The sequence below is a fragment of the Mytilus edulis genome, chromosome 3, assembly GCF_963676685.1.
Source record: "Mytilus edulis chromosome 3, xbMytEdul2.2, whole genome shotgun sequence".
Taxonomy (NCBI): Eukaryota; Metazoa; Mollusca; class Bivalvia; order Mytilida; family Mytilidae; genus Mytilus; species Mytilus edulis.
Window position 1 is genome coordinate 79737811 of NC_092346.1, and position 25067 is coordinate 79762877.

Sequence of the window (25067 nt, forward strand, 5' to 3'; positions counted from 1 at the left end):
TCTCGAAATTATGAAATTGATGGATATTTTTCAAGAAGAATAACGTTTTATATGCATAACATTATCCGCTTGACAATAAAACCTGTTTTCAATCAACTCTATTGTTGTTGTTTTTTTTCTATATCAAGAATGCACATTTAAAATAAAGATTGCAAAATTCATTATAAAAAAACAAAGAAAATATAATTTACAAAAGCATAAGTTTTCAAGTAAATACTTTACACTGCTATTAGTAATGAATAATTTTACTTATTTTAATGCAGTTCAATCAAAGTAAAAACAAATCAGAAATCAAAACATCCTTTTAACTGTGTTAAATATCCCAGCAGAGCAGAAATGAAAGGATTGCTTTTATTGAGAAGGTACTTAACTAATTTTTTCCTTTCAACAAAAGCTCGAACACATCAAAAAAATGGATAACAACTGTCATATTCCTAACTGGATATCCCAAATTCATGTATTTGGTTTTGATGTTATATTTGTTATTTTCGTGGGATTTTGTCTGATGCTTGGTCCGTTTCTGTGTGTGTTAGTTACATTGTAGTGTTGTGTCGTTGTTCTCCTCTTATATTTATGCGTTTCCGTCAGTTTTAGTTTATTACCCCGATTTTGTTTTTTGTCCATGGATTTATGAGTTTGAACAGCGGTATACTACTGTTGCCTTTATTTGGTACAGGAATTTCTATGTCGTAAATGGTTGATTAAACCTGTACTGGTTTTCTAGATAGTTAAACCATCCACTTATATGACAGTAGCATTAAACTCTATATTGACTAAATTTTCACGGTTCTCGTACTATGAACAACAAAATTATTTATTTTGTAAACAAAAATCCGTTTAAAATTACTGTATACCTTACATCAAAACTATTAGTATTTACCTGTGTAAATTAATATATTTGGCGGTATTGTGTACAAGGTAATGGTTGTCTTTCGGATATTGTTTAACATCTCAAGCCTTATTTTATTGATTTTGTATATACATTGTATCATAGATCAAATGTATTCGTTCAGTGTATGCTTATTTGATTGTTTTGTATGCCTTTAGATTGATTTAAGCCATTTCATTTGATATTTTATAACCAGGTTTAATCCACCATTTTCTACATTTGAAAATGCCTGTACCAAGTCAGGAATATGACAGTTCTGGTCCATTCGTTTTTGATGCGTTTTGTTATTTGATTTTGCCCTGTGATTATGGACTTTCCGAATTGATTTTCCTCTAAGTTCAGTATTTTTGTGATTTTACTTTTTTTTTATAGTGTGTCTTTTTATGTTGTGATGTTACACTATTGTTTCAGGTAATGGTGGATAAACCTATTTAAAAAAACGTTTTAACTCGCTGTCACTGCTTGACCCTGTCATACGCCAGGAACATAATGTTCAGCAGTTGCCGTTTGTCAACCGTAGTATTTTAACATTGATTTGTTTGATATTTTGATTTTAACTATGCATGATATTATTTGTCAGAAACAAGAAAAATAAATGCAACTCTTTATTCTGTACAAAAGTTTAAGAAAAACATAACAGAAGTTAAAGTTTACTAATAAATGTATTGTTCTCAAAGTCCATAATCATTTCGGTTATTCATTTGGTTCAGGTACAAATCTGTAAAAGATGATAAGATTATTACCATTACCTTTCATTTCTGTTTTTTGTTTTGTTTGTTTTTTTACATGCTTTTTAGCCTGTGTTAGTGTTTTTTGGTGGATTGGTTGTGACTTACATTTTCTTTAAATCTAAATAGGTTCTGACGAGTTATTTTAAATCAACTTCGTAAAGGCTTTGCAAATGACAATACTTTAGATCAACATGTATTATCAATTGATACGTGTGATTCCACATGACACTGTATTTTTATTGTGACTGCTATACTTTTCATAGGTAAATACTAGTTCGTGTATATTCCACATGTTATTCATTCTAGCACCGTTGTTTAATCCACTTCTTTATCTTTTGTTTGAATAGTGAATACTTTAGATACTACTTTCAAGGGTCTTTGTATATCAAATATTTGTTATTTGCTTCATTAGACATCCGTAATGTTTTTGCAAAATCACAAAATTAAAACTGTTACTTTGCAATTGTTTTGATAGTTGTTCCTATGAAATGCCGTTATATTGAACATGCAAAATATTCCGCAATCAATTATCTCAAAAGGGGTTCAAATTTTTTTGCATTTTACCAATACTTTAATTTTGATATATTGATATATTTATGATTGATAACGTTAATAAAAATAAAACAATGTACGTTTGCACAAAATATAGTGTGTTTCATATGCTACTTTTATATGTTACTTTTAAACTTCAGCTAAAAATTTAATATTCATTAACTCTTCTTTATATCCAAATTACTTCACCAAAAATCAATTTTGTTTTATCAATCTTTTAAATTGCTCAATGCAAACCTTTTTCCTGAATCACCAACTTCTATTCAAATATCATTCAAAATAAAGATCCATTTGCTGCTTGCTATGATTTGATACAATATTCTTTCTGACTTTTTATAGACTATACACTTCGCATATGATTATATACAGTTCGAGAAAGAAAATTGTGACACAGAAGCTGTTTATTTTGAGAGCATGCATTTATTTGTCAGTACATTTTTTCTTTATTTCTTTCTTTATTTCTATCATATTGGTATTGTTCATTCTTCGAATTTCACCTTTTTATAACCATTTTCAAATATATTTATTTTACTATTGAAAACTGTACGTACCTGTTTATTTATTCATAGATTTTTGTCAATTATAGCAACCAAATCATCTATTGTTCTTAAATACATTCCTTTATCGCCATCTTCAATCATAAAACAATTATGTTCATTAAAAGTTTGAATAATACCAAAGTAAAAGAGTTTGTTATTGAGTTATATTCACTTATTTATTAATCATTTTCTTTATTACTTCATTCACAAGTTTACAAGTAAGACTATTCATACAAATTAACAAAGTTGATTTTCATTCCCTTATGTAATTGAATTAAAATACATCTGATAATGAGACCCTTACAATATTTAATTATTTCAAATCAACTTAGGATAAAATATAACTTTACGACTTATCACATAGGAGCACCTGGGTACACCCTAAGTCTTAAGTGGGGTTTTTGTCGCTCAGTCATTTTTTTGTAATGTTGTTTGTCGTCTGTATCTTTGTCGAGTTTCTTTCATGACGTTTGTCAGTTTTTCATTAATTATAAGTTTGAATACCTCTTTGGTATATTCAGCCTCTTTTACGATTGAAAATTCATGTTTTGTCCCAATTTTTTTTTTTTTTTTTTTTTAACGATAACAAATATTTTTATTCAATTATTTCCTGCTATATAAATACCTAAGTAGCCCAGGTCGCATACTTAGGGACCCCTGCTTTTTAACAGCCTCACTTGACCAGGGAAAATATCAAATGAGTTTAAACTTCCCATAGTTTACATAAGTATACATTTAAAAATAACCAATACAATTGATTTTACCTGCTACGCATCACTGGCACTGTAATTCATAATAATTAACGTATATCCGGTTTACTGACTTACATTATACATGTGTTGATTTAAACGTGAAAACTATATATTTGATTGAAAAAATAATAATAGTTATAGTTAGAATTAGAAATTATTGAATTAATGTGAATGAACAAAAGTTGAAATGATTCTGTGACTGACGTATGGATTATAAAAGTATAAAGCACATGTGGTGAGTACTGATGTATAAGAAACGTGATATGTGTAATTTACAAATAAACATATTAATATGCACAGACATAGATTCAAATATCAATTACAGTACAAAAAAACCAATACCAAACAAACATAGTGTTCCCTACGTTCTTCCTAAGATATAGTATTATTATTACATATGGAATCAAACACACCTTTAGTTTAGAGCAGTTGAACTAAAAATATTTACCTACATATTTCCGATAAAGAGTTCAATTTTTAATCTACATATATATTTTATATCTGACCGTAGTAAAAGTAATTTTAATTCGTTTTTCATATGCAATTTTAACAAAGCCTGTATAGACTGCATACTCAGTTTATTTTTTTCGAATTTGCATTTATTACGTATTTTCCAAATAGCCCATTTAAAATAAAGTATTGTTGCGTTAACAATTATATTATTCGAATTATCTAAACAGATTCCTAATAGAATATCTTTTTCAACGAGTGCATCGTTATTTATTAAGTTACACAGTTGTAAATTTCTGATAACTGTTTCTATCAATGGTTTAACATTGTTACATTGGTAAAATAAATGCTCAAGAGTTTCAATGTTATTGTTTTCATCACATAAGTGACATTTTCCTTTTGACATACGCATTATTTGCAGTCTGTTTTCTGTATATATAATCCTGTGTATACATTTCCATTGAAACTCTTTAACTTTTCTATTAATATCCATTTTACTGAGATTTAGTTGTCCCAATTAAAGTTCGTTTAGGGATAGGACATTCACTAATACGGACAAGTTTTATTATATACCTTTACCATCTTTTTCTAGCTTGTTTTTACCGTCTTTTCCTTTTGGCAATCCAGTTGGTCTTGGTTTACCTTAATGCAAAAACAATTCTCATTTATTTAATTCAGTTTATCAATATCTTTAAGGTAGCACAATGCAAAGATTTTTCACCCCTAATCAGACACCTTTAAACTGATGTAATTCCACTCATCTTTCTTTAAATTTTATAAATGAGGTACCAAAAGAAAGAAGAAGGATCAATCTTTCAAATTGTGATAATTTCATTATGACATAATTATTACATAATTAATTGTTATGTAATAAGTTGCCATATTGTGATGTCCATACTTGAATGAATTTAGCTTCTTTGTTATTCATAGCATCCCAAAATATTTTATAGATTCTTGCACAACACAGTTTGACCTCCAAAACTGTGTCTCAGATTTTTCCTAATGCATTTCATTCTCTCATAAATCTTCAATGAAGTTTACAACATCAATTAATAAGAGACCACCAAATTCAAATGGGTATAAAATTTGTTCTATTGATGTTTTTGAAAATCTGAGATACAGTTTTGGAGGCCAAGCTGTATTGTACAAGAATCTATAAAATATTTTGGGATGATATGAAGAACAAAGACGATAAATTCATGCAAGTGTGGACATCACAATATAGCAACTAATTACATAATAATTAATTATGTAATAATTATGTAACAATGAAATTATCACAATTTGAAAGATTAATCTTTCTTCTTTCTTTTGGTACCTCATTTATAAAATATAAGGAAGGATGAAATGAATTACATCAGTTTAAAGTTGTCTGATTGGGAGTGAAAAAATCTTTGTATTGTGCTACCTTAAACATATCCTTTAATTAAGATGTTACAGGACACTGATCTGTTTAAATTAAAGTAAACATCAAAATGCCATGATTTAATTTACTAGTTTCAATGTAAATAAAAGAAATAACAGATTAATTGAATAAACATAACCAATAGACGAATTTTAAAAATATTTAAAATGCAATGTAAAGAGCAACATAACGGATTCAATCATAACTGGCCGATGTTGATATAAAAGTATGTAATATATAACGAGCGGCAAAATAATGGCAATAGCAGCATACCGCTGCTCGAACGTCATAAATCAATTGAGAGAAAACAAATCCGGGTTACAAATAAAAACTGATGGAAACACATCAACTATAAGAAGAAAACAAGAAAACAACAAAAACACTGAAGTGCAACAAAAAAAAGATGCAACATGCACAGAAACAAACTACTAGTATAAGATAACAACTGCCATTTTCCTGACTTGGTACAGGACATTTTAAGGGAAAAAATTATTGGTTTGAACTAAAACAGACAATACCATGATAAAGAAGGGGAATCGACGAAAAGTCATTCTCAGCTGAAATAAATCTCATTTGGGGATTTCACAATCGACAAAAATGAGACGGAATTAGGATTCCGTCAGTTGAATTATATTCGTGTTCATCTTTGACAAAGATTTATTATAATGAACGTACAATGGTATGACGTTAAGTATACTGTGGTTTGTCGTGTAATATCAGGTAGTAACTCTTGAAAAAAATAATTCTCAAAGTACGACAAACACAAATCAACTTCTTGACACAGAATGATATGTATAGTTGGAAGTATGGTCATCAATAATATACAATGTCTAAGTAAAACACAACTGGAAGTTAAGCAACCAACAATAAAGCAATTCAAACAAAACTCAAAATCTTCAAAGAAAAATGAACAAAGGCTAGATATCTCATAATCTAACTAAACTCTTGTCATTGACCTCTAAACATTTTTTAATAAAGAACCCAACGAATTATATACAGCTGCAGATAACCATTGATCACATTAACGAATTTGAATTATCACACTTTAAATATATCTAATTTTCAGAGCATAATATAGTTTTAGCCAATCATCCGAATGACAAACGTTAGCGGGTAAAATAATCGATTATAAATGCCCAACCTATGATTAAATGAAAACAAATCTACCGCTGCCATGAATTATTTCTTAATTGTTCTCTTGTGTGATTATGGGATTATTATTAGAATTTTCGCCCCATAGATAAGTTTGTACATACCAATGCATACAAAATTAACTTACTATCTTTTCCGCCTCGTCTTTCTTTTGGTGGGAGTCTTTCTTTTCCTTTACATAGAAATACAAGACGATGAAAAAATACATATAATAAACGTATTACATTTATGGTACAATAAAGAATACAAAGTAATAGAATCTTACAAATCATTTAACAAAACACGAATTAAGATTTTTACAGTATTTTGCCAAAAAATGACTTTAAAATGCATTCTTATGTATTTTTACATCTTTGATATTTTAAACTGTATCAATTCAAAACATATGCACCATACTTTTTGTTTTAACTATTTGTGCAGTGATTGTTATTAAATTATCCCAGAAATCCTCACTTTATGAAGATTTTACAGTATTTTGCCAAAAAATGACTTTAAAATGCATTCTTATGTATTTTTACAACTTTGATATTGTGAACTGTATCAATTCAAAATATATGTACCATACTTTTTGTTTTAACTATTTGTGTAGCGATTGTTATTAAGTTATCCCAGAAATCCTCACTTTATGAAGATTTTTACAGTATTTTGCCAAAAAATGACTTTAAAATGCATTCTTATGTATTTTTACAACTTTGATATTGTAAACTGTATCAATTCAAAACATATGCACCATACTTGTTATTTAAACTATTTGTGGAGTGATTGTTATTAAATAATCCCAGAAATCCTCATTTTATGTATATTTTTAATGGTATTTGCCCCAAAAAAGACATTTAATTGCAGTTTAATGTCAATTAAAAACTCTGATATAGTTGTTGGTGTTGTTATATAACATATGCATTATTGGATACATTTAACTTGTGTTTAATAAATTTGTTATTACTCAAATCCAGAAATTCTCACTTTTTCTTGATTTTTTTACTTTTTTGCCCAAAAATGGTGAAAAAATGGCCAAAAGTGTTAGAAAATAACATTTTATGGCAAAGTCATGTTAGTTTCACCAGGAAATCCTTCACAGCACTAGTTTTGAGATTGGGCCAAAAATGGCCCTTAATGACCCTTCTCCTTTGATGAGTGTTATTTTCGGGTGTTGATTTGTTATGAAGTTATTTTAACTTAATATTGATATAGCCTTCAAAATTAACGTCCGAACGGTTATGTGAATATTCCCAAAACATACGATTTACGCAAATAATAAATTAATAGGTAACTATTTGTTACCTCTACGGTAATGATAAAAAATTAACACTGATGTAAATAAAAAAAGATGGATGAAAAATGTTTACAATTTCTTAAAGCAAACAGAAGTACTAAACCTGCTGATATACATTACACTTATTTTGTTTAATGGTGATTATGATGTGAAACATCTAAGCGAATTGGATGAAAAAAAAATCTCTCACATTGATTGTTAGAATGTTGAACAGCGTATCATACTCTTTTAATTTCGGTTTTTACTTAACTTAACGGTTAAATGATGTTCATTTAACATACACAAAAATCTTCTTAACAAGTCATAAAGCCAGCAAAAATTATCTCATTTACGATAAGCACTCAACAACTTATCACATTATAGGGAGACTAGCTACGAGATATTAAATAAATAGAATCTGATTTTGTTCAATCATCAATATAAGAGAAATGATGAAATAATAATTCATTTTTAGCAACCAATTTGGTTTAATTTGTCAAAATAACCAAAGAAACTTAACTGAATTCGTATTTATGTGACCTTCAATTAAATCCAATAGCTAAAGACTAATTGCGCATGTATAAATCATGGTCCGCCACTAAAAGGTAAATAATGTCAACATTTAAAGTTAAACAGAGTTAGACCATTTCATTGGCCAATTCGATCTACAATAAAATAATCTGTTCCATTTAAAACGATAATGAACCGTTTCTTTAGCCTATAACATGAAATCAAACAGACCTAAAAAAAAAAAAAAAAAAAAAAAAAAAATTGCACGAGATTGCTATTTTTTTTTTTATTTCTATGTTTATGTTTATATCGGGTTATGTGACAATCGGCAGTCTCCGATGGTCATCTCGAAAGTTAATTAGATGGCGTCTAGACTACAATACACACGAAATTCTGAAATATATTATTGAGTACATACAGTGTTAACTGTTCAGACTTGTTTAAGTATTTTGAACATATGTTTTAGTATGTTATCAATCAAATATGAGGACTTGAGTCAAATTGGTGCCCCTTAAAAAGAACAAATTATCATCAAATGAAAACTACAACCTTTTAACTAAAAATGCATGATATATTTGTATTTTTGTATGATTAGTGAGTGTGTACCTTCGCTTTTGTCTTCCTTTGGCAGCCCAGATGGTCTTGGTTTTTCTTTGAAATACAAATTTAATTATTATTCAGTTATTGATATGTATTTGCATAGGTTACATCATAACAATATGGATTACAACTTTGTTCGTGAGTGGATAATTACACAATATGAGAGTTGTCAGTATATATCCTGGAAACAGCCGGGATATGTATGAAGATTTGTGTACCCCAACTGGAACCCCAATAACGTCAATTATTAGGACTATGCGACGTAGTCGAAATCTCAACTAAAAAGAATTTCCGAAGCTCACAAAGGTTAAAACAAAGACAGTATCATTCAAAAGACTATCTTACAAATATAAGTTATGAATTCTTTATTTTACAGAATTTTTTTTCCACCAATACCAATAGAAAAAACATTTTGGCACATTGCCGCATTTGAAGGTTACTTTTACCTTATTTAATAAAACGCTTGTAAAGAATTCAAATATAAAACTAATATGGACATCTCTTAACTTTAGGTTGTTTTGCAAATATCTTGCCTCCAAACGGTTGGCTATAGTTTCCTTGCTCAAATTCAAATTTTGTTTTGTAAAAGGTACAGACTAGTTTTAGCACCTTCCGAACCAGAATGGCATATTCAAAAATAATCAATAGACATATCAATTTGTCTTTTTACAACAAAAAATCGAAGTAAGAATAGTTCATAGTCGTGAGAATACTGCAACAATTATCAACATTGTTAATAAAAAGAGACTCATAATGAACGTCCAAAAAGGTCACGACATTAACTACTGGTGTTAAACTGACAACCGTAACTGCAGTTACGGTGATCCCAACATGGCGGATGCCAAAATAGGTAAAATCGTCTTTTTGTAATTTCTCTGTGTACACGCATTGTTTTAAAGAATTACTCAGTCGCTAGGTTGATATGTACTGTATTGTTTTATGTGTGTGTTCTTAATATCATATGTGACCTTGTTACTGAAATACTGGACATTGAAAATTTACGGAAGATCATCGTAACTCCGAAAGAAGATAGTCTTAACTTGTGGACAAATAACTAAAAAAGACAATCGTAATTGTATAAAATATGTCTATGATCATAGTAACTGATTTTGTCAGAAACCCCTGCTAACCGAATATTCGCTTATAATAAATGTTGTGTAAAGAAAACAACAAACGCGTAAACAACATTCGTGATCGAAATATTTTTTCAACATAAGGTAAGTTTGCAATTTTTCATGATCATTTATACAAGTATTGGTATACTATTCGGGACAACCACATGTCAACGATATTAAGAATATAATGCATCCTAATGTTAAAACTATACTTTATTATAATTATAGTTTGAAATTTCATTAAATTGTAACAGGAGATGGTTCGACCCTAGTATATCTACAAAGCAAAAAGAAAATTAGTAAATTATTCACTAGTTATCAAACATTCAAACACGATTTATGTATAGTCGCCCATCAGCATATAAAGAAAGTAACGATCATCACTGACAAGTTACTATGATCATGTACAAGTTACGACTATCTAATAATCAAGTTACCACTATCATAACAAACAAAATTCTTGGAGTTACGATGATCTTCCGTAAATTTTCAACGGCTATTATTTCGGTGACAAGGTAACATTTGATATTAAGAACACACATATACAACAATACCGTACATATCAACCTAGCGGCTGAGTAATTCTTTAAAACAATGCGTGTACACGGAGAAGTTACAAACAGATTATTTAACTGTTTTGGGCTCCGCCGTGTTGGGATCACAGTTACTGCAGTTACGGTGATCAGTTTAACACCAGTGATTAACATTTAACAAGAATACACAATTGATATAGCTTTCAAATTTATTCGTCATTTGAACAAACTTAATGGGACATAAATTATGTTGTAGGTAGTATTGATTGATAGATGCTGCAGAAAATGTTAAAGTGAATGAAATTCATATTATCAAAATTTTAAATAATAAAGAATCACTTCATTGTTCAGTTATGCAGTCTTGTTAAAATGTTTGATTTACAAAGGTTATAAAAAAGAATAGCTTTCGAAATGCAATGCATTCAAATCTTACTTTTGTCATCATCATAACTATCTTCACCGCCTTTTCCGAGTCGTCTCTCTTTTGGTGGGGGCCTTTTCTTTCCTGTATATTAACATACAAAATGAAAAATACATTTAAATAAACGTCTTCCGTTACAATAAAATCTACAGCAAAATATATCATATGATTCAATAGCAAATATTATTTATTATATAACATGACCAGACATAACTTTTAATTAATGTATTAATCAAAACTAGTGTAAATGTTACAACTATTGACATACATCATTTTGTTCGGAACTATTGCAGAGGGGGGATAGGAGGGGTCCTGATCCCGAAATCCCGGGCTTAAAAACACGAAATCCCGAGGTCCCGAATTTAAATAAAGTAAATCCCGACGTCCCGAAATCAGAAAAAAAAAATTCCCGGATCCCGAAAGGGTCAATCCCGAAATCCCGAGCTTAAAAACACCTGATCTCGGAGTCCCGATAAAGGTCCTACCCCCCCTCATTGCATGTAATGTATTGTTATTGTTTGTGGAATTTCATGTTTTAGTTAACGAAAAAGAAAATGATAAAATACGTCACTGATTCATCAATCCATTTACATAAACATATTTCTAGAGATAAACAAACGATAACCCGAGGTCAAAAGACTAAATAACTCAAAATAAAATAATGACTCTTCAGAATCTATTTTAAAAGAAACTGGCATGGAATTAATATAGAATGCAATTGTAAAAAACAAAATTTCCAAATTCAAAAATTTGAAGAGACATATTTGAAAGTAATTTACTACCAAATGTCAATTTCATCTACAGACATATTTGTTTATTTTAATATGTACCTTCACTTTCGTCTTTGTCACCCTCTCCTTTTGGCAATCCAGTTGGTTTTGGTTTTCCAGCTAAAACAGATTACATTAATTTTGTATCCTGATATAAATGTTTTTGGATAGGTTTTATAATTAAATTATAGGAAAAGCAAGTAGGTAAGCAATATAATGCATATGCATATCTTCACTATTTAATATGAAATTATATAATTATTATAAATCAAAGACGTGGTGTTTACCAAAGGAACTACAACCAAATAACAAAAAATAAGCAAATGAGATATCTATAAAGCAACGGTTATGATTTAAAAATGGCTACATGGATTGATTGAATGTGTATCTGAAATGACTAACTGTTAATTGTCAAAAGTCTCTAGAATATGTGAATATAACTTCCAAAAGCTATTAAATATTCTTACTCAATTAAAAATAATTATCCGTCAAGGAAAACGTTAGTTTGATAACATTAAGACACTAGGAATCATACCGAAAAATAAAATGTAGCAAATGTTATATTGTCTATTGTGACATATATATCGAAGAAAGACTAGTTCACAGTCATGAGACAACTGAATCAATAATCTGCACTATTATTTAACAAAAACAATAATGAACGGCAAAACAATTCATGACATTAATATTATACACGAAAACACATTTCACTTCAATTGGAAGTATTCGCCTATGAAACAATCTTAGTTAGACCGTCATAATGTTGTATATCATGTTGATGGACAAACTCACCACCACGTACTACAGAAGAAGAAAATTCAAATGTTCAAAATTGCAAATAGGAAAGAAACATTCCTCTGTGATATTATGTAATGTTTTCCACTTCCATACGTTAAAAAGAAACCTCAAAATCTTACTTTTGTCATCATTATCAGAACTATCTTTTCCGCCTCCTCCGAATCGTCTCTCCTTTGGTGGGGGTCTTTTCTTTTCTGTTCATAAACATATACAAGTAGTAAATAACATCTTAGAAACGTTTAGCGTTATCATAAATTATTTAACAGAATATTTAACATTATGAACTAGAAATTGCTACATCTGCCAAATGTTAAAAGTTAACTCTAACCACGTGTAACACAAAACATAAGACTATAAAGGAAAGGAAAAAGTGAAAACTATGTTGTTGTATTTTGTTGCATTCTTTGTATGGGGGTTACGTTCATCACGTCATTGTTACAAAAATGGACGAATATTTATAAATTTCAAAATAATTGGGTCGTAGTTTTCTGTGTGTCTTGTTTCAGGTGGTCGTTTATTAAACAAAGAACATATTATAGAAAAAAAACGCTATTAATATCAACTGATTTCTATTAAAAACATTTCTAGAAGTAAAAATATGTTAACCAGCATAATACTATGTGTAAGCTCTCAATGGGATCAGAGGCTTTATAACTGGACATAACAGTAATGACTGTAAACAATCCATTTTTGTTAGAAAATCAAAATCACAATATTATCAAACACAATTGTCCAAGACCACTTACCACGTTAAAAAAGTTTGGATAGACACAAAAAACTGTTAACGGTCAATTTCACCTGCAGATATATAAATGTGTACTAATATGTACCTTCGCTTTCGTCTTTGTTACCCTCTCCTTTTGGCAATCCAGTCGGTTTTGGTTTTCCAGCTAAAACAGATTATATTAATTTTGTATCCTGATATAAATGTTTTTGGATAGGTTTTATAATTAAATTAAAGGAAAAGCAAGTAGGTAAGCAATATAATGCATATGCATATCTTCACCATTTAATATGAACTTTTATAATTATTATAAATCAAAGATGTGGTGTTTACCAAAGGAACTAAAACCAAATAACAAAAAAATAGCAAATGAGATATTTTTAAAGCAACGGTTATGATTTAAAAATGGCTACATGGATAGATTGAATGTGTATCTGAAATGACTAACTGTCAATTGTCAAAAGTCTCTAGAATATGTGAATATAACTTCCAAAAGCTATTAAATATTCTTACTCAATTAGAAATTATTATCCGTTAAAGAAAACGTTAGTTTGATAACATTGAGACACTAGGAATCATACCGAAATATAAAATGTAGCAAATGTTATATTGTCTATTGTGACATATATATCGAAGAAAGACTAGTTCACAGTCATGAGACAACTGAATCAATAATCTGCACTATTATTTAACAAAAACAATAATGAACGGCAAAACAATTCCTGACATTGATATTTTACACCAATACACATTACACTTCAATTGGAAGTATTCGCCTATGAAACAATCTTAGTTAGACCGTCATAATGTTGTATATCATGTTGATGGAAAAACTCACCACCACGTACTACAGAAGAAGAAAATTCAAATGGTCAAAATTGCAAATAGGAAAGAAACATTCCTCTGTGATATTATGTAATGTTTTCCACTTCCATTCGTTAAAAAAAACCCTCAAAATCTTACTTTTGTCATCATTATCAGAACTATCTTTTCCGCCTCCTCCGAATCGTCTCTCCTTTGGTGGGGGTCTTTTCTTTTCTGTACATAAACATATACAAATAGTAAATAACATCTTAGAAACGTTTACCGTTATCATAAATTATAAAACAGAATATTTAACATTATGAACTAGAAATTGCTACATCTGCCAAATTTTAAAAGTTAACTCTAACCACGTGTAACACAAAACATAAGACTATGAAGGAAAGGAAAAAGTGAAAACTATGTTGTTGTATTTTGTTGCATTCTTTGTATGGGGGTTAAGTTCATCACGTCATTGTTACAAAAATGGACGAATATTTATAAATTTCAAAATAATTGGGTCGTAGTTTTCTGTGTGTTTTGTTTCAGGTGGTCGTTTATTAAACAAAGAAAATATTATAGAAAAAAAAACCGCTATTAATATCAACTGATTTCTATTAAAAACATTTCTAGAAGTAAAAATATGTTAACCAGCATAATACTATGTGTAAGCTCTAAATGGGATCAGAGGCTTTATAACTGGACATAACAGTAATGACTGTAAACAATCCATTTTTGTTAGAAAATCAAAATCACAATATTATCAAACACAATTGTCCAAGACCACTTACCACGTCAAAAAAGTTTGGATAGACACAAAAAACTGTTAACGGTCAATTTCACCTGCAGATATATAAATGTGTTCTAATATGTACCTTCGCTTTCGTCTTTGTCACCCTCTCCTTTTGGCAATCCAGTTGGTTTTGGTTTTCCAGCTAAAACAGATTATATTAATTTTGTATCCTGATATAAATGTTTTTGGATAGGTTTTATAATTAAATTAAAGGAAAAGCAAGTAGGTAAGCAATATAATACATATGCATATCTTCACCATTTAATATGAACTTTTATAATTATTATAAATCAAAGATGTGGTGTTTACCAAAGGAACTAAAACCAAATAACAAAAAAATAGCAAATGAGATATCTATAAAGCAACGGTTATGATTTAAAAATGGCTACATGGATAGATTGAATGTGTATCTGAAATGACTAACTGTCAATTGTCAAAAGTCTCTAGAATATGTGAATATAACTTCCAAAAGCTATTAAACATTCTTACTCAATTAAAAATAATTATCCGTCAAGGAAAACGTTAGTTTGATAACATTGAGACACTAGGAATCATACCGAAAAATAAAATGTAGCAAATGTTAAATTGTCTATTGTGACATATATATCGAAGAAAGACTAGTTCACAGTCATGAGACAACTGAATCAATAATCTGCACTATTATTTAACAAAAACAATAATGAACGGCAAAACAATTCGTGACATTAATATTTTACACGAAAACACATTTCACTTCAATTGGAAGTATTCGCCTATGAAACAATCTTAGTTAGACCGTCATAATGGTGTATATCATGTTGATGGACAAACTAACCACCATGTACTACAGAAGAAGAAAATTCAAATGGTCAAAATTGCAAATAGGAAAGAAACATTCCTCTGTGATATTATGTAATGTTTTTCATTTCCATACGTTAAAAAAAAATAACCTCAAAATCTTACTTTTGTCATCAGTATCAGAACTATCTTTTCCGCCTCCTCCGAATCGTCTCTCCTTTGGTGGGGGTCTTTTCTTTTCTGTACATAAATAAAGGCAACATATACAAATAGTAAATAACATCTTAGAAACGTTTATCGTTATCATAAATTATAAAACAGAATGATTAACATTATGAACTAGAAATTGCTACATCTGCCAAATTTTAAAAGTTAACTCTAACGACGTGTAACATAAAACATAAGACTATAAAGGAAAGGAAAGAAGTGAAAACTATGTTGTTGTATTTTGTTGCATTCTTTTTTGTTATGTTCATTACGTCATTGTTACAATTATGGACGAATATTTATAAATTTCAAAATAATTGGGTCGAAATTTTCTGTTTGTCTTGTTTCAGGTGGTCGTTTATTAAACAAGGAATTTATTATAGAAAAAAACCCGCCATTAATATCAACTGATTTCTATTAAAAACATTTCTAGAAGTAAAAATATGTTAACCAGCATAATACTATGTGTAAGCTCTAAATGGGTTCAGAGGCTTTATAACTGGACATAACAGTAATGACTGTAAACGATCCATTTTTGTTAGAAAATCAAAATCACAATATTATCAAACACAATTGTCCAAGAATACTTACCACGTTAAAAAAAGTTTGGATAGACACAAAAAACTGTTAACGGTCAATTTCACCTGCAGATATATAAATGTGTTCTAATATGTACCTTCGCTTTCGTCTTTGTTACCCTCTCCTTTAGGCAATCCAGTTGGTTTTGGTTTTCCAGCTAAAACAGATTATATTAATTTTGTATCCTGATATAAATGTTTTTAGATAGGTTTTATAATTAAATTATAGGAAAAGCAAGTAGGTAAGCAATATAATGCATATGCATATCTTCACCATTTAATATGAACTTTTATAATTATTATAAATCAAAGATGTGGTGTTTACCAAAGGAACTAAAACCAAATAACAAAACAATAGCAAATGAGATACCTATAAAGCAACGGTTATGATTTGAAAATGGCTACATGGATAGATTGAATGTGTATCTGAAATGACTAACTGTCAATTGTCAAAAGTATCTATAACTGGACATAACAGTAATGACTGTAAACGATCCATTTTTGTTAGAAAATCAAAATCACAATGTTATCAAACACAATTGTCCAAGACCACTTACCACGTTTAAACAGTTTGGACAGACACAAAAAAAAACTGTTAACGGTCAATTTCACCTGCAGATATATAAATGTGTTCTAATATGTACCTTCGCTTTCGTCTTTTTTGCCTTCTCGTTTTGGCAATCCAGTCGGTTTTGGTTTTCCAGCTAAAACAGATTTGATTTTTATTTGATACCAATGTATTTGTATAGGCTTTGCTTCTTTTAGGTTTTTTGATTTTTTTGTTTCACTCAAAATTCTTTACCAATGCCAGTATGGGAAATGATCAGTGTTTGGCGACTCTCCGCATCGTAGCATAATTTTTTTTTTTTTCAATAACGCAAGAAAAACTAACTAATTTAATTAAAACGTCGAACTGAATTTAAAAATCCAATACGTTTTGACACAAATTCATTCTTTCAGTGTATGTCCACTTGAGTTAATATGTCTTTTGATTGAGTTAAGCAATTTCAATTGATATTTGATAATGTGTCTTTCTATGTTGTGATGTTACACTATTGTTTCAGATAAGGGTGAAGGTTTGGTACCATTCAAACATTTAAACCCGTGGCAATTGCACATGTCCTAAGTCACGATTCTGATGTTCAGTAGTTGTCGTTTGTTGATGTGGTTCTCGTTTCTAGTTTTTATATAGGTTAGACCATTGGTTTTCCCGTTTGACACTAGTAATGTTTATGCCCTTTATTGATGGATGTTCGGTGTAAGCCAAGGCACCGTGTTGAAGACCGTACTTTGACCTATAATGGTTTACTTTTATAAATTGTGACTTGGATGGAGAGTTGTCTCATTGGTACTCATACCACATCGTCTTATATCTATTTAGGGATTTTATTAATCTATTGCATCAAAATATTCTGCTAAAATTTCCTAGCTCAATTGAAAATCATAAAACAGTGCCTTTTGTTATTAAATAAGCACCTTGGAAACTAGAATAGGATACGGAATAAAATGTGTATCTAACATAATATACTAGTAGTCTATTGTGATACATAGTTAACAGATATTGCACTAATTCAATGTCATGAAAAGACTGCATCGATATTCAACAATTAAAAAAGACTACTAAAGGATGGCCAAATGATTACTGACCTAATATATTTGACAATAACACATTGTAATTAAGAAAGTCATCTGCATGAATGAAACAAACTTAATGAAAGAGAGATGATGTTGCAAATTCTGCAAAACGTTCTACAGAAAAAGAAAATTCAAAAGATAACAATTGTGAATTTAAAAAGAAAAATTGTCTTGTGTGTATCATCTCTATTAACATTTCTGAATCAAATATTTTTTACAAAGACTTATCAATGATTTTAAATCTTACATTTATCATCATCATCTACATTATCTTTTCCGCCTTTTCCAAGTTTTCTCTCTTTTGGTGGTGGTCTTTCGTTTGCTATACAAAAATATAGGAACCGAAAATTGCATCTAAGGAAAGTGTTTTGTTGGAATGAATATATAAAACAGAATCTATAATATAATTCAATAACAAAATATATTTACTGTTTACATGACCAGTAAGTCATTTGTAAGAAACAGTAGAGACATTCAAAATGAGTAAAAGCTAAATTATATAAAAAAGAAAATGTGGTATGATTGCCAATGAGACAACCGTCCACAAGAGACCAAAATGACACAGACATTAACATCTATAGGTCACCGTACGGCCTTCAACAATAAGCAAAGCCCATACCGCATAGTCAGCTATAAAAGGCCCCGATATGACAATGTAAAACATTTCATGTTTAATAGGTAAAACTGAAACAACGTGTTTCAAAAAAGTTTAAGAATGTAAAGGACTCTCGTTTGATTAAAGAATAAATATTCCACATATACAGTAAAAAGAGTAGCATTCAAAATTAGAAATAGCTACATTTGCAAAGTTAAAAAGGTTATGCACAAACAATGTGTAACACAAAAAAATTTCTGAAAAATTTCAAGAAAATCAACTAGCTAGTTGTTATTTTGTCTTCCCTTGGCCTGATCTTGTTTTAAATTCATTCCATGATTGTTACAACTGTAGATAAAGATCATTTAGTGTCGAAATAGTCGGGCCATAATTGTTCGATTATTGTGTTATTTTTTGTGTGTTTCGAGTTAATATTAAAGAAACAAGAAAACAAATTTTACACTAAACACACTTTTAAGGGTGAACATAGTGTCGCCAATATGATACATTATCTAATTAGTTATCAAAGGTACCAGGATTATAATTTAGTACGCCAGACGCGCGTTTCGTCTACATAAGACTCATCAGTGACGCTCATATCAAAATATTTATTAAGCCAAACAAGTAAAAAGTTGAAGAGCATTGAGGATCCAAAATTCCAAAAAGTTATGCCAAATACGGCTAAGGTAATCTATGCCTGGGATAAGAAAATCCTTAGTTTTTCGAAAAATTCAATGTTTTGTAAACTGGAAATTTATAAAAAAAAATTACCACATTATTGATATTCATGTCAGCACCGAAGTGTTGACTAATAGGCTGGTGATACCCTCGGGGACGAAACGTCCACCAGCAGTGGCATCGACCCAGTGGTGTAAATAGTTATCAAAGGTACCAGGATTATAATTTAGTACGCCAGACGCGCGTTTCGTCTACATAAGACTCATCAGTGACGCTCATATCAAAATATTTATTAAGCCAAACAAGTAAAAAGTTGAAGAGCATTGAGGATCCAAAATTCCAAAAAGTTATGCCAAATACGGCTAAGGTAATCTATGCCTGGGATAAGAAAATCCTTAGTTTTTCGAAAAATTCAATGTTTTGTAAACTGGAAATTTATAAAAAAAATTACCACATTATTGATATTCATATCAACACCGAAGTGTTGACTACTGGGCTGGTGATACCCTCGGGGACGAAACGTCCACCAGCAGTGGCATCGACCCAGTGGTGTAAATAGTTATCAAAGGTACCAGGATTATAATTTAGTACGCCAGACGCGCGTTTCGTCTACATAAGACTCATCAGTGACGCTCATATCAAAATATTTATTAAGCCAAACAAGTAAAAAGTTGAAGAGCATTGAGGATCCAAAATTCCAAAAAGTTATGCCAAATACGGCTAAGGTAATCTATGCCTGGGATAAGAAAATCCTTAGTTTTTCGAAAAATTCAATGTTTTGTAAACTGGAAATTTATAAAAAAAAATTACCACATTATTGATATTCATGTCAGCACCGAAGTGTTGACTAATAGGCTGGTGATACCCTCGGGGACGAAACGTCCACCAGCAGTGGCATCGACCCAGTGGTGTAAATAGTTATCAAAGGTATCAGGATTATAATTTAGTACGCCAGACGCGCGTTTCGTCTACATAAGACTCATCAGTGACGCTCATATCAAAATATTTATTAAGCCAAACAAGTAAAAAGTTGAAGAGCATTGAGGATCCAAAATTCCAAAAAGTTATGCCAAATACGGCTAAGGTAATCTATGCCTGGGATAAGAAAATCCTTAGTTTTTCGAAAAATTCAATGTTTTGTAAACTGGAAATTTATAAAAAAAATTACCACATTATTGATATTCATATCAACACCGAAGTGTTGACTACTGGGCTGGTGATACCCTCGGGGACGAAACGTCCACCAGCAGTGGCATCGACCCAGTGGTGTAAATAGTTATCAAAGGTACCAGGATTATAATTTAGTACGCCAGACGCGCGTTTCGTCTACATAAGACTCATCAGTGACGCTCATATCAAAATATTTATTAAGCCAAACAAGTAAAAAGTTGAAGAGCATTGAGGATCCAAAATTCCAAAAAGTTATGCCAAATACGGCTAAGGTAATCTATGCCTGGGATAAGAAAATCCTTAGTTTTTCGAAAAATTCAATGTTTTGTAAACTGGAAATTTATAAAAAAAAATTACCACATTATTGATATTCATGTCAACACCGAAGTGTTGACTACTGGGCTGGTGATACCCTCGGGGACGAAACGTCCACCAGCAGTGGCATCGACCCAGTGGTGTAAATAGTTATCAAAGGTATCAGGATTATAATTTAGTACGCCAGACGCGCGTTTCGTCTACATAAGACTCATCAGTGACGCTCATATCAAAATATTTATTAAGCCAAACAAGTAAAAAGTTGAAGAGCATTGAGGATCCAAAATTCCAAAAAGTTATGCCAAATACGGCTAAGGTAATCTATGCCTGGGATAAGAAAATCCTTAGTTTTTCGAAAAATTCAATGTTTTGTAAACTGGAAATTTATAAAAAAAAATTACCACATTATTGATATTCATGTCAACACCGAAGTGTTGACTACTGGGCTGGTGATACCCTCGGGGACGAAACGTCCACCAGCAGTGGCATCGACCCAGTGGTGTAAATAGTTATCAAAGGTACCAGGATTATAATTTAGTACGCCAGACGCGCGTTTCGTCTACATAAGACTCATCAGTGACGCTCATATCAAAATATTTATTAAGCCAAACAAGTAAAAAGTTGAAGAGCATTGAGGATCCAAAATTCCAAAAAGTTATGCCAAATACGGCTAAGGTAATCTATGCCTGGGATAAGAAAATCCTTAGTTTTTCGAAAAATTCAATGTTTTGTAAACTGGAAATTTATAAAAAAAATTACCACATCTAACCAATGTATTAGCTCTAGATAGGTACAAAAGCTAGATAGCACATGCATTCAATGACTAAACATTTTGTTTTTATAGGAAATCTAAAGAAACATGAAAATCCCGTACAAATGTTTTAAAATACTTCTCCTTACAGATAATTCTTCTTAACCATGAACCCCGATCAATACTACGAATAGACACACTTGGAATGTAACTCATTTTTAACGCCCATTTTCAAATACAAACACATTTGATTAAAACACTATGTACCTTCACTTTTGTCCTCTTTTGGCAATCCAGTTGGTTTTGGTTTTCCTGCTAAAACATATAGTAATCAAAGGAATGGTCAACAGTGTATCATATTTGTATTAAAATCTTTTTATGTTCTTTGAATAATGGTTAATTGATATTGTGTCATTTGATAAAACCACAAATCGCATCTTTTTAAACAAGTAATTAAACAGTTTCTTACGATCAAATATCAGGTTAAGAAATTTCCCATTAAGACATTAAAAAAACAGAATTTAATGTTCCCTTTTTGAAGGTCCATAAAGCAAATATGATAACAAATTTTGTAATTTTTAATTTTGAGTCGTTAATTGGATTCAGCTTCGTACTTTATTTAATCTTTTCGATTTCTTTGTAAACGAAACGCGCGTGGCTTGACGTAGAAAATTGCAATCCTGACATCTATGACGTGATTTTAATATGCATTATAATTGCTTTCATCGACTTCAGTTAAAATTGGATAGATAGTTTTCTCATTCGCAATCACATCCCATGTCCAAATTTTATATCATTAATATGTACCTTTACTATCGTCTTCTTTAGGCAATCCAGTTGGTCTTGGTTTTCCTTTAAAAAATCATATTCATCTTTTTATTTAGTGATCAATAAATTTGTGTATCAGTCCCCGAGGGCTCAATCATCAAAGTAATTAGTACTTCGGTAAATACATGATCTATAGCAAGCCTTTCAAATAATCTGTTGTGAGTGTTCCTGGTGACGGTAAATCCAGAAAACTGCATCGGACGCATCAAATCATTTATCTCTGAACTAGTGCATATTTTTGTTTAGGGGTCAGCTGAAGAACGCCTCCGTGTGCGGGATTTTTTTTTCGATGTATTGAAGGCCCATTAGTTGCCTACAGCTGTTGTCTGATCTCTAATCGGGTTGTTGTCTCTTTGACACATTCCCCATTTCCATTCTCAATTTTTAATCATTCTAGACTATGATTTGTCAACGAAACTGTGTTGACAAAGTGGTACAATTTTGGAAGCAAATAGAGTTCTTATATGAATTGCATTTTTGTTTTTTAACAAATGTACTTGCAGAATTTATCATGTGATTACTGAATTTTAACACTACCTCTTAGATATTTAAGCTCTTTCAAGATTTCTTCCAGTTCTCTTCTGTCATCTATATCTCCACGTTCCTTTATTTAAAAATATAAAAGATTAAATTTTACTTCATTCCATCACTAAAATAACAAATAACTTTCTTCTAATAAAACTTTGCATTTAAGAATATACGATCTAATATTCGGATTGAAATGCCATCAATATTGGTAGCTTCAATTTTTAAAACACTTTAATACAGCTTGGTTCTCCTGAATTTAAATTTATTAAAAAAATATTGTTAAAAATTTAGTTTGACAATTTTCTTTGTCTACAAATGAAGTAAATGTCCTAGAAATAAGATGTTAAGATGAAAAATGATAATTCTAGTTATACGTGTATATAATATATAATATAACACCTGAAATTGAATGATTCGACCTCATTGATGTAACGACAAGAATGTGTCCATAGTACACAGATGCCCCACTCGCACTATCATTTTCTATGTTCAGTGGACTGTGAAATTGGGGACTAAACTTTAATTTGGAATTAAAATTAGAAAGATCATATCATAGGGAACATGTGTACTAAGCTTCAAGTTGATTGGACTTTAACTTCATCAAACACTACCTTGACCAAAAACTTTAACCTGAAGCGAACGGACGCACAGATGGACGGGCGAACGAACGGAGGCACAAACCAGAAAACATAGTGCCCCTCTACTATCGTAGGTGGGGCATAAAAAAGATGCGGTATGGTTGTCAATTAAACCCGTATTCATGTGACCCTTGAGTTAACCTTTACGCTAGAGATGGGTTACGCATAAATTATATGAATATAAGAAAGATGTGCTATGAGTGCCAATGAGACAACTCTCCATCCAAGTCACAATTTGTAAATGAAAAACCATTATAGGTATAAGTACTTCAACACGGAGCCTTTGCTCACACTGAACTGCAAGCTATAATTAAAGGGTCCTCAAAATGACTTGTGTAAAAACATTGAAACAGGAAATGCAACAGTCTAATATATATATATATGAAAAATACACATGAAATAGTGATACTATCGAGTACACGCATTGTAAATTGCTTGTATTAGACTTTTATAATTAGGATATATGATTCATTAGGTTATACAAAATATTTCAGAATTTTAGTGAAATCGGTGATCATAAATTTGACAGCTAATGCCCCTTTCAAATAAAATTGTATTCTAAATATCATGATATTTTTTATTTCAAATCTTCAGGATGAATTTGGTTATTTTAAACAAATACTTCAAAATGCTATTAGTTATGGATTCTTACCTCGGCCGGGTCAAACCAAAAGACTTTCAAATTGGAATTCCCCGCTAAGCACGCGCCATTAAGAAGTAAGACCAGGGACTCGGAGTCAGAATAGTGTGTCCGGGTAAGATGACATGTCTTCCTGTGGACTGTTACCTTGTGAACTAGCATGTTTAAAATTCAGCTAATTAGCGTGTCGACCTAGTACAAATCAGGATTAATATTCATATAACATAAGCATGTTTTCGTCTTGAATATTCATATCAATTCGCCGCTGGACGTTAAGCAGCCGTCCATCATCATCAAAATGCTATTAAGAAATATACACACCAGTCCACCTTTATAACTGAGGAAAAAAATGCATTGGAAACATAAATATTAAGACTTACCTGGAACGGGAGTGACTGTGCAAAACACAGGAGACCAAATAAAACAGTAACTAGCTTCAGGTCCATCTTGGTTTCTGTAAAGATTGCCGGAAATGTACCTTTTTATATGTGTGAGCTATGACGACAAGTAAGCAAGATCGTGCCACTGGTGCACGAATTCATTCAGATTATTTCCTTCTGTTCTTTTATTTTCAAATGTTAAGAGACAATTATAAAGTTGTTCCTTTGTACTTTTAATCAACTTTTATTTAGAAATACAAAATGTTAGTCTGCAATTATATTTGACCAAAAAACAAAACTGAAATGAATATTTGACAATGTAAATAAATTATTTTGATGTTTCTGTCTATACTAATTCAAACAATAGCTTTTGTTACTAAATCGAGGAGACACAATTTCATTTCAAATGTTTGTTTATAATTATTGTAATTATCATAATTGCATTCTAAAGACGTACAAATGACGTAAATTGTCCGACATATTTTTTGTACAAAAGCCCATAAAATGACTTCTGTAAAATAATGAACAGATATATAATGTTCAGCAGGGGTATTTGCAAA

General features: G+C 30.6%; 1 protein-coding gene across 8 annotated transcripts; it reads right to left on the reverse strand.

The window, feature by feature from the left end:
- Window positions 1-1481: 1481 nt before the first annotated feature.
- LOC139517565 (basic salivary proline-rich protein 3-like) lies at window positions 1482-24669 on the reverse strand. Of its 8 annotated transcripts, none has more exons than XM_071308773.1 (19): window positions 24508-24666; window positions 22859-22925; window positions 22301-22345; window positions 21761-21805; window positions 18232-18306; window positions 16994-17053; window positions 16448-16507; window positions 15730-15804; window positions 14870-14929; window positions 14157-14231; window positions 13300-13359; window positions 12589-12663; window positions 11732-11791; window positions 10914-10985; window positions 8839-8883; window positions 6598-6642; window positions 4487-4555; window positions 2724-2803; window positions 1482-1607 (listed from the first exon to the last, which is right to left on the reverse strand). In XM_071308773.1, exons 1-18 carry the CDS (start codon window positions 24571-24573, stop codon window positions 2736-2738), a joined length of 1122 nt encoding a protein of 373 aa, XP_071164874.1. In that variant the 5' UTR covers window positions 24574-24666; the 3' UTR covers window positions 1482-1607; window positions 2724-2735. The 8 variants fall into 8 exon arrangements, with proteins under 8 accessions (XP_071164874.1, XP_071164875.1, XP_071164873.1 ...); XM_071308774.1 differs by having other exon boundaries at window positions 4493-4555; window positions 21761-21808; window positions 24508-24665; XM_071308772.1 differs by having other exon boundaries at window positions 21761-21808; window positions 24508-24665.
- Between the last annotated feature and the right edge of the window lie 398 nt (window positions 24670-25067).

Bases quoted from the DNA above. Each gene is read 5' to 3' on its own strand.
- LOC139517565 (XM_071308772.1), bottom strand. From the start codon at position 24,573: ATGGACCTGAAGCTAGTTACTGTTTTATTTGGTCTCCTGTGTTTTGCA. The intron at 17,054-18,231 runs GTAAGATTTAAA...AATCTGTTTTAG, and splicing joins TGTAGATGATGATGATAAAT to CTGGAAAACCAAAACCGACT. The intron at 8,884-10,913 runs GTAAGATTTGAA...TGTATTTCAAAG, and splicing joins TAGTTATGATGATGACAAAA to AAAAACCAAGACCATCTGGG.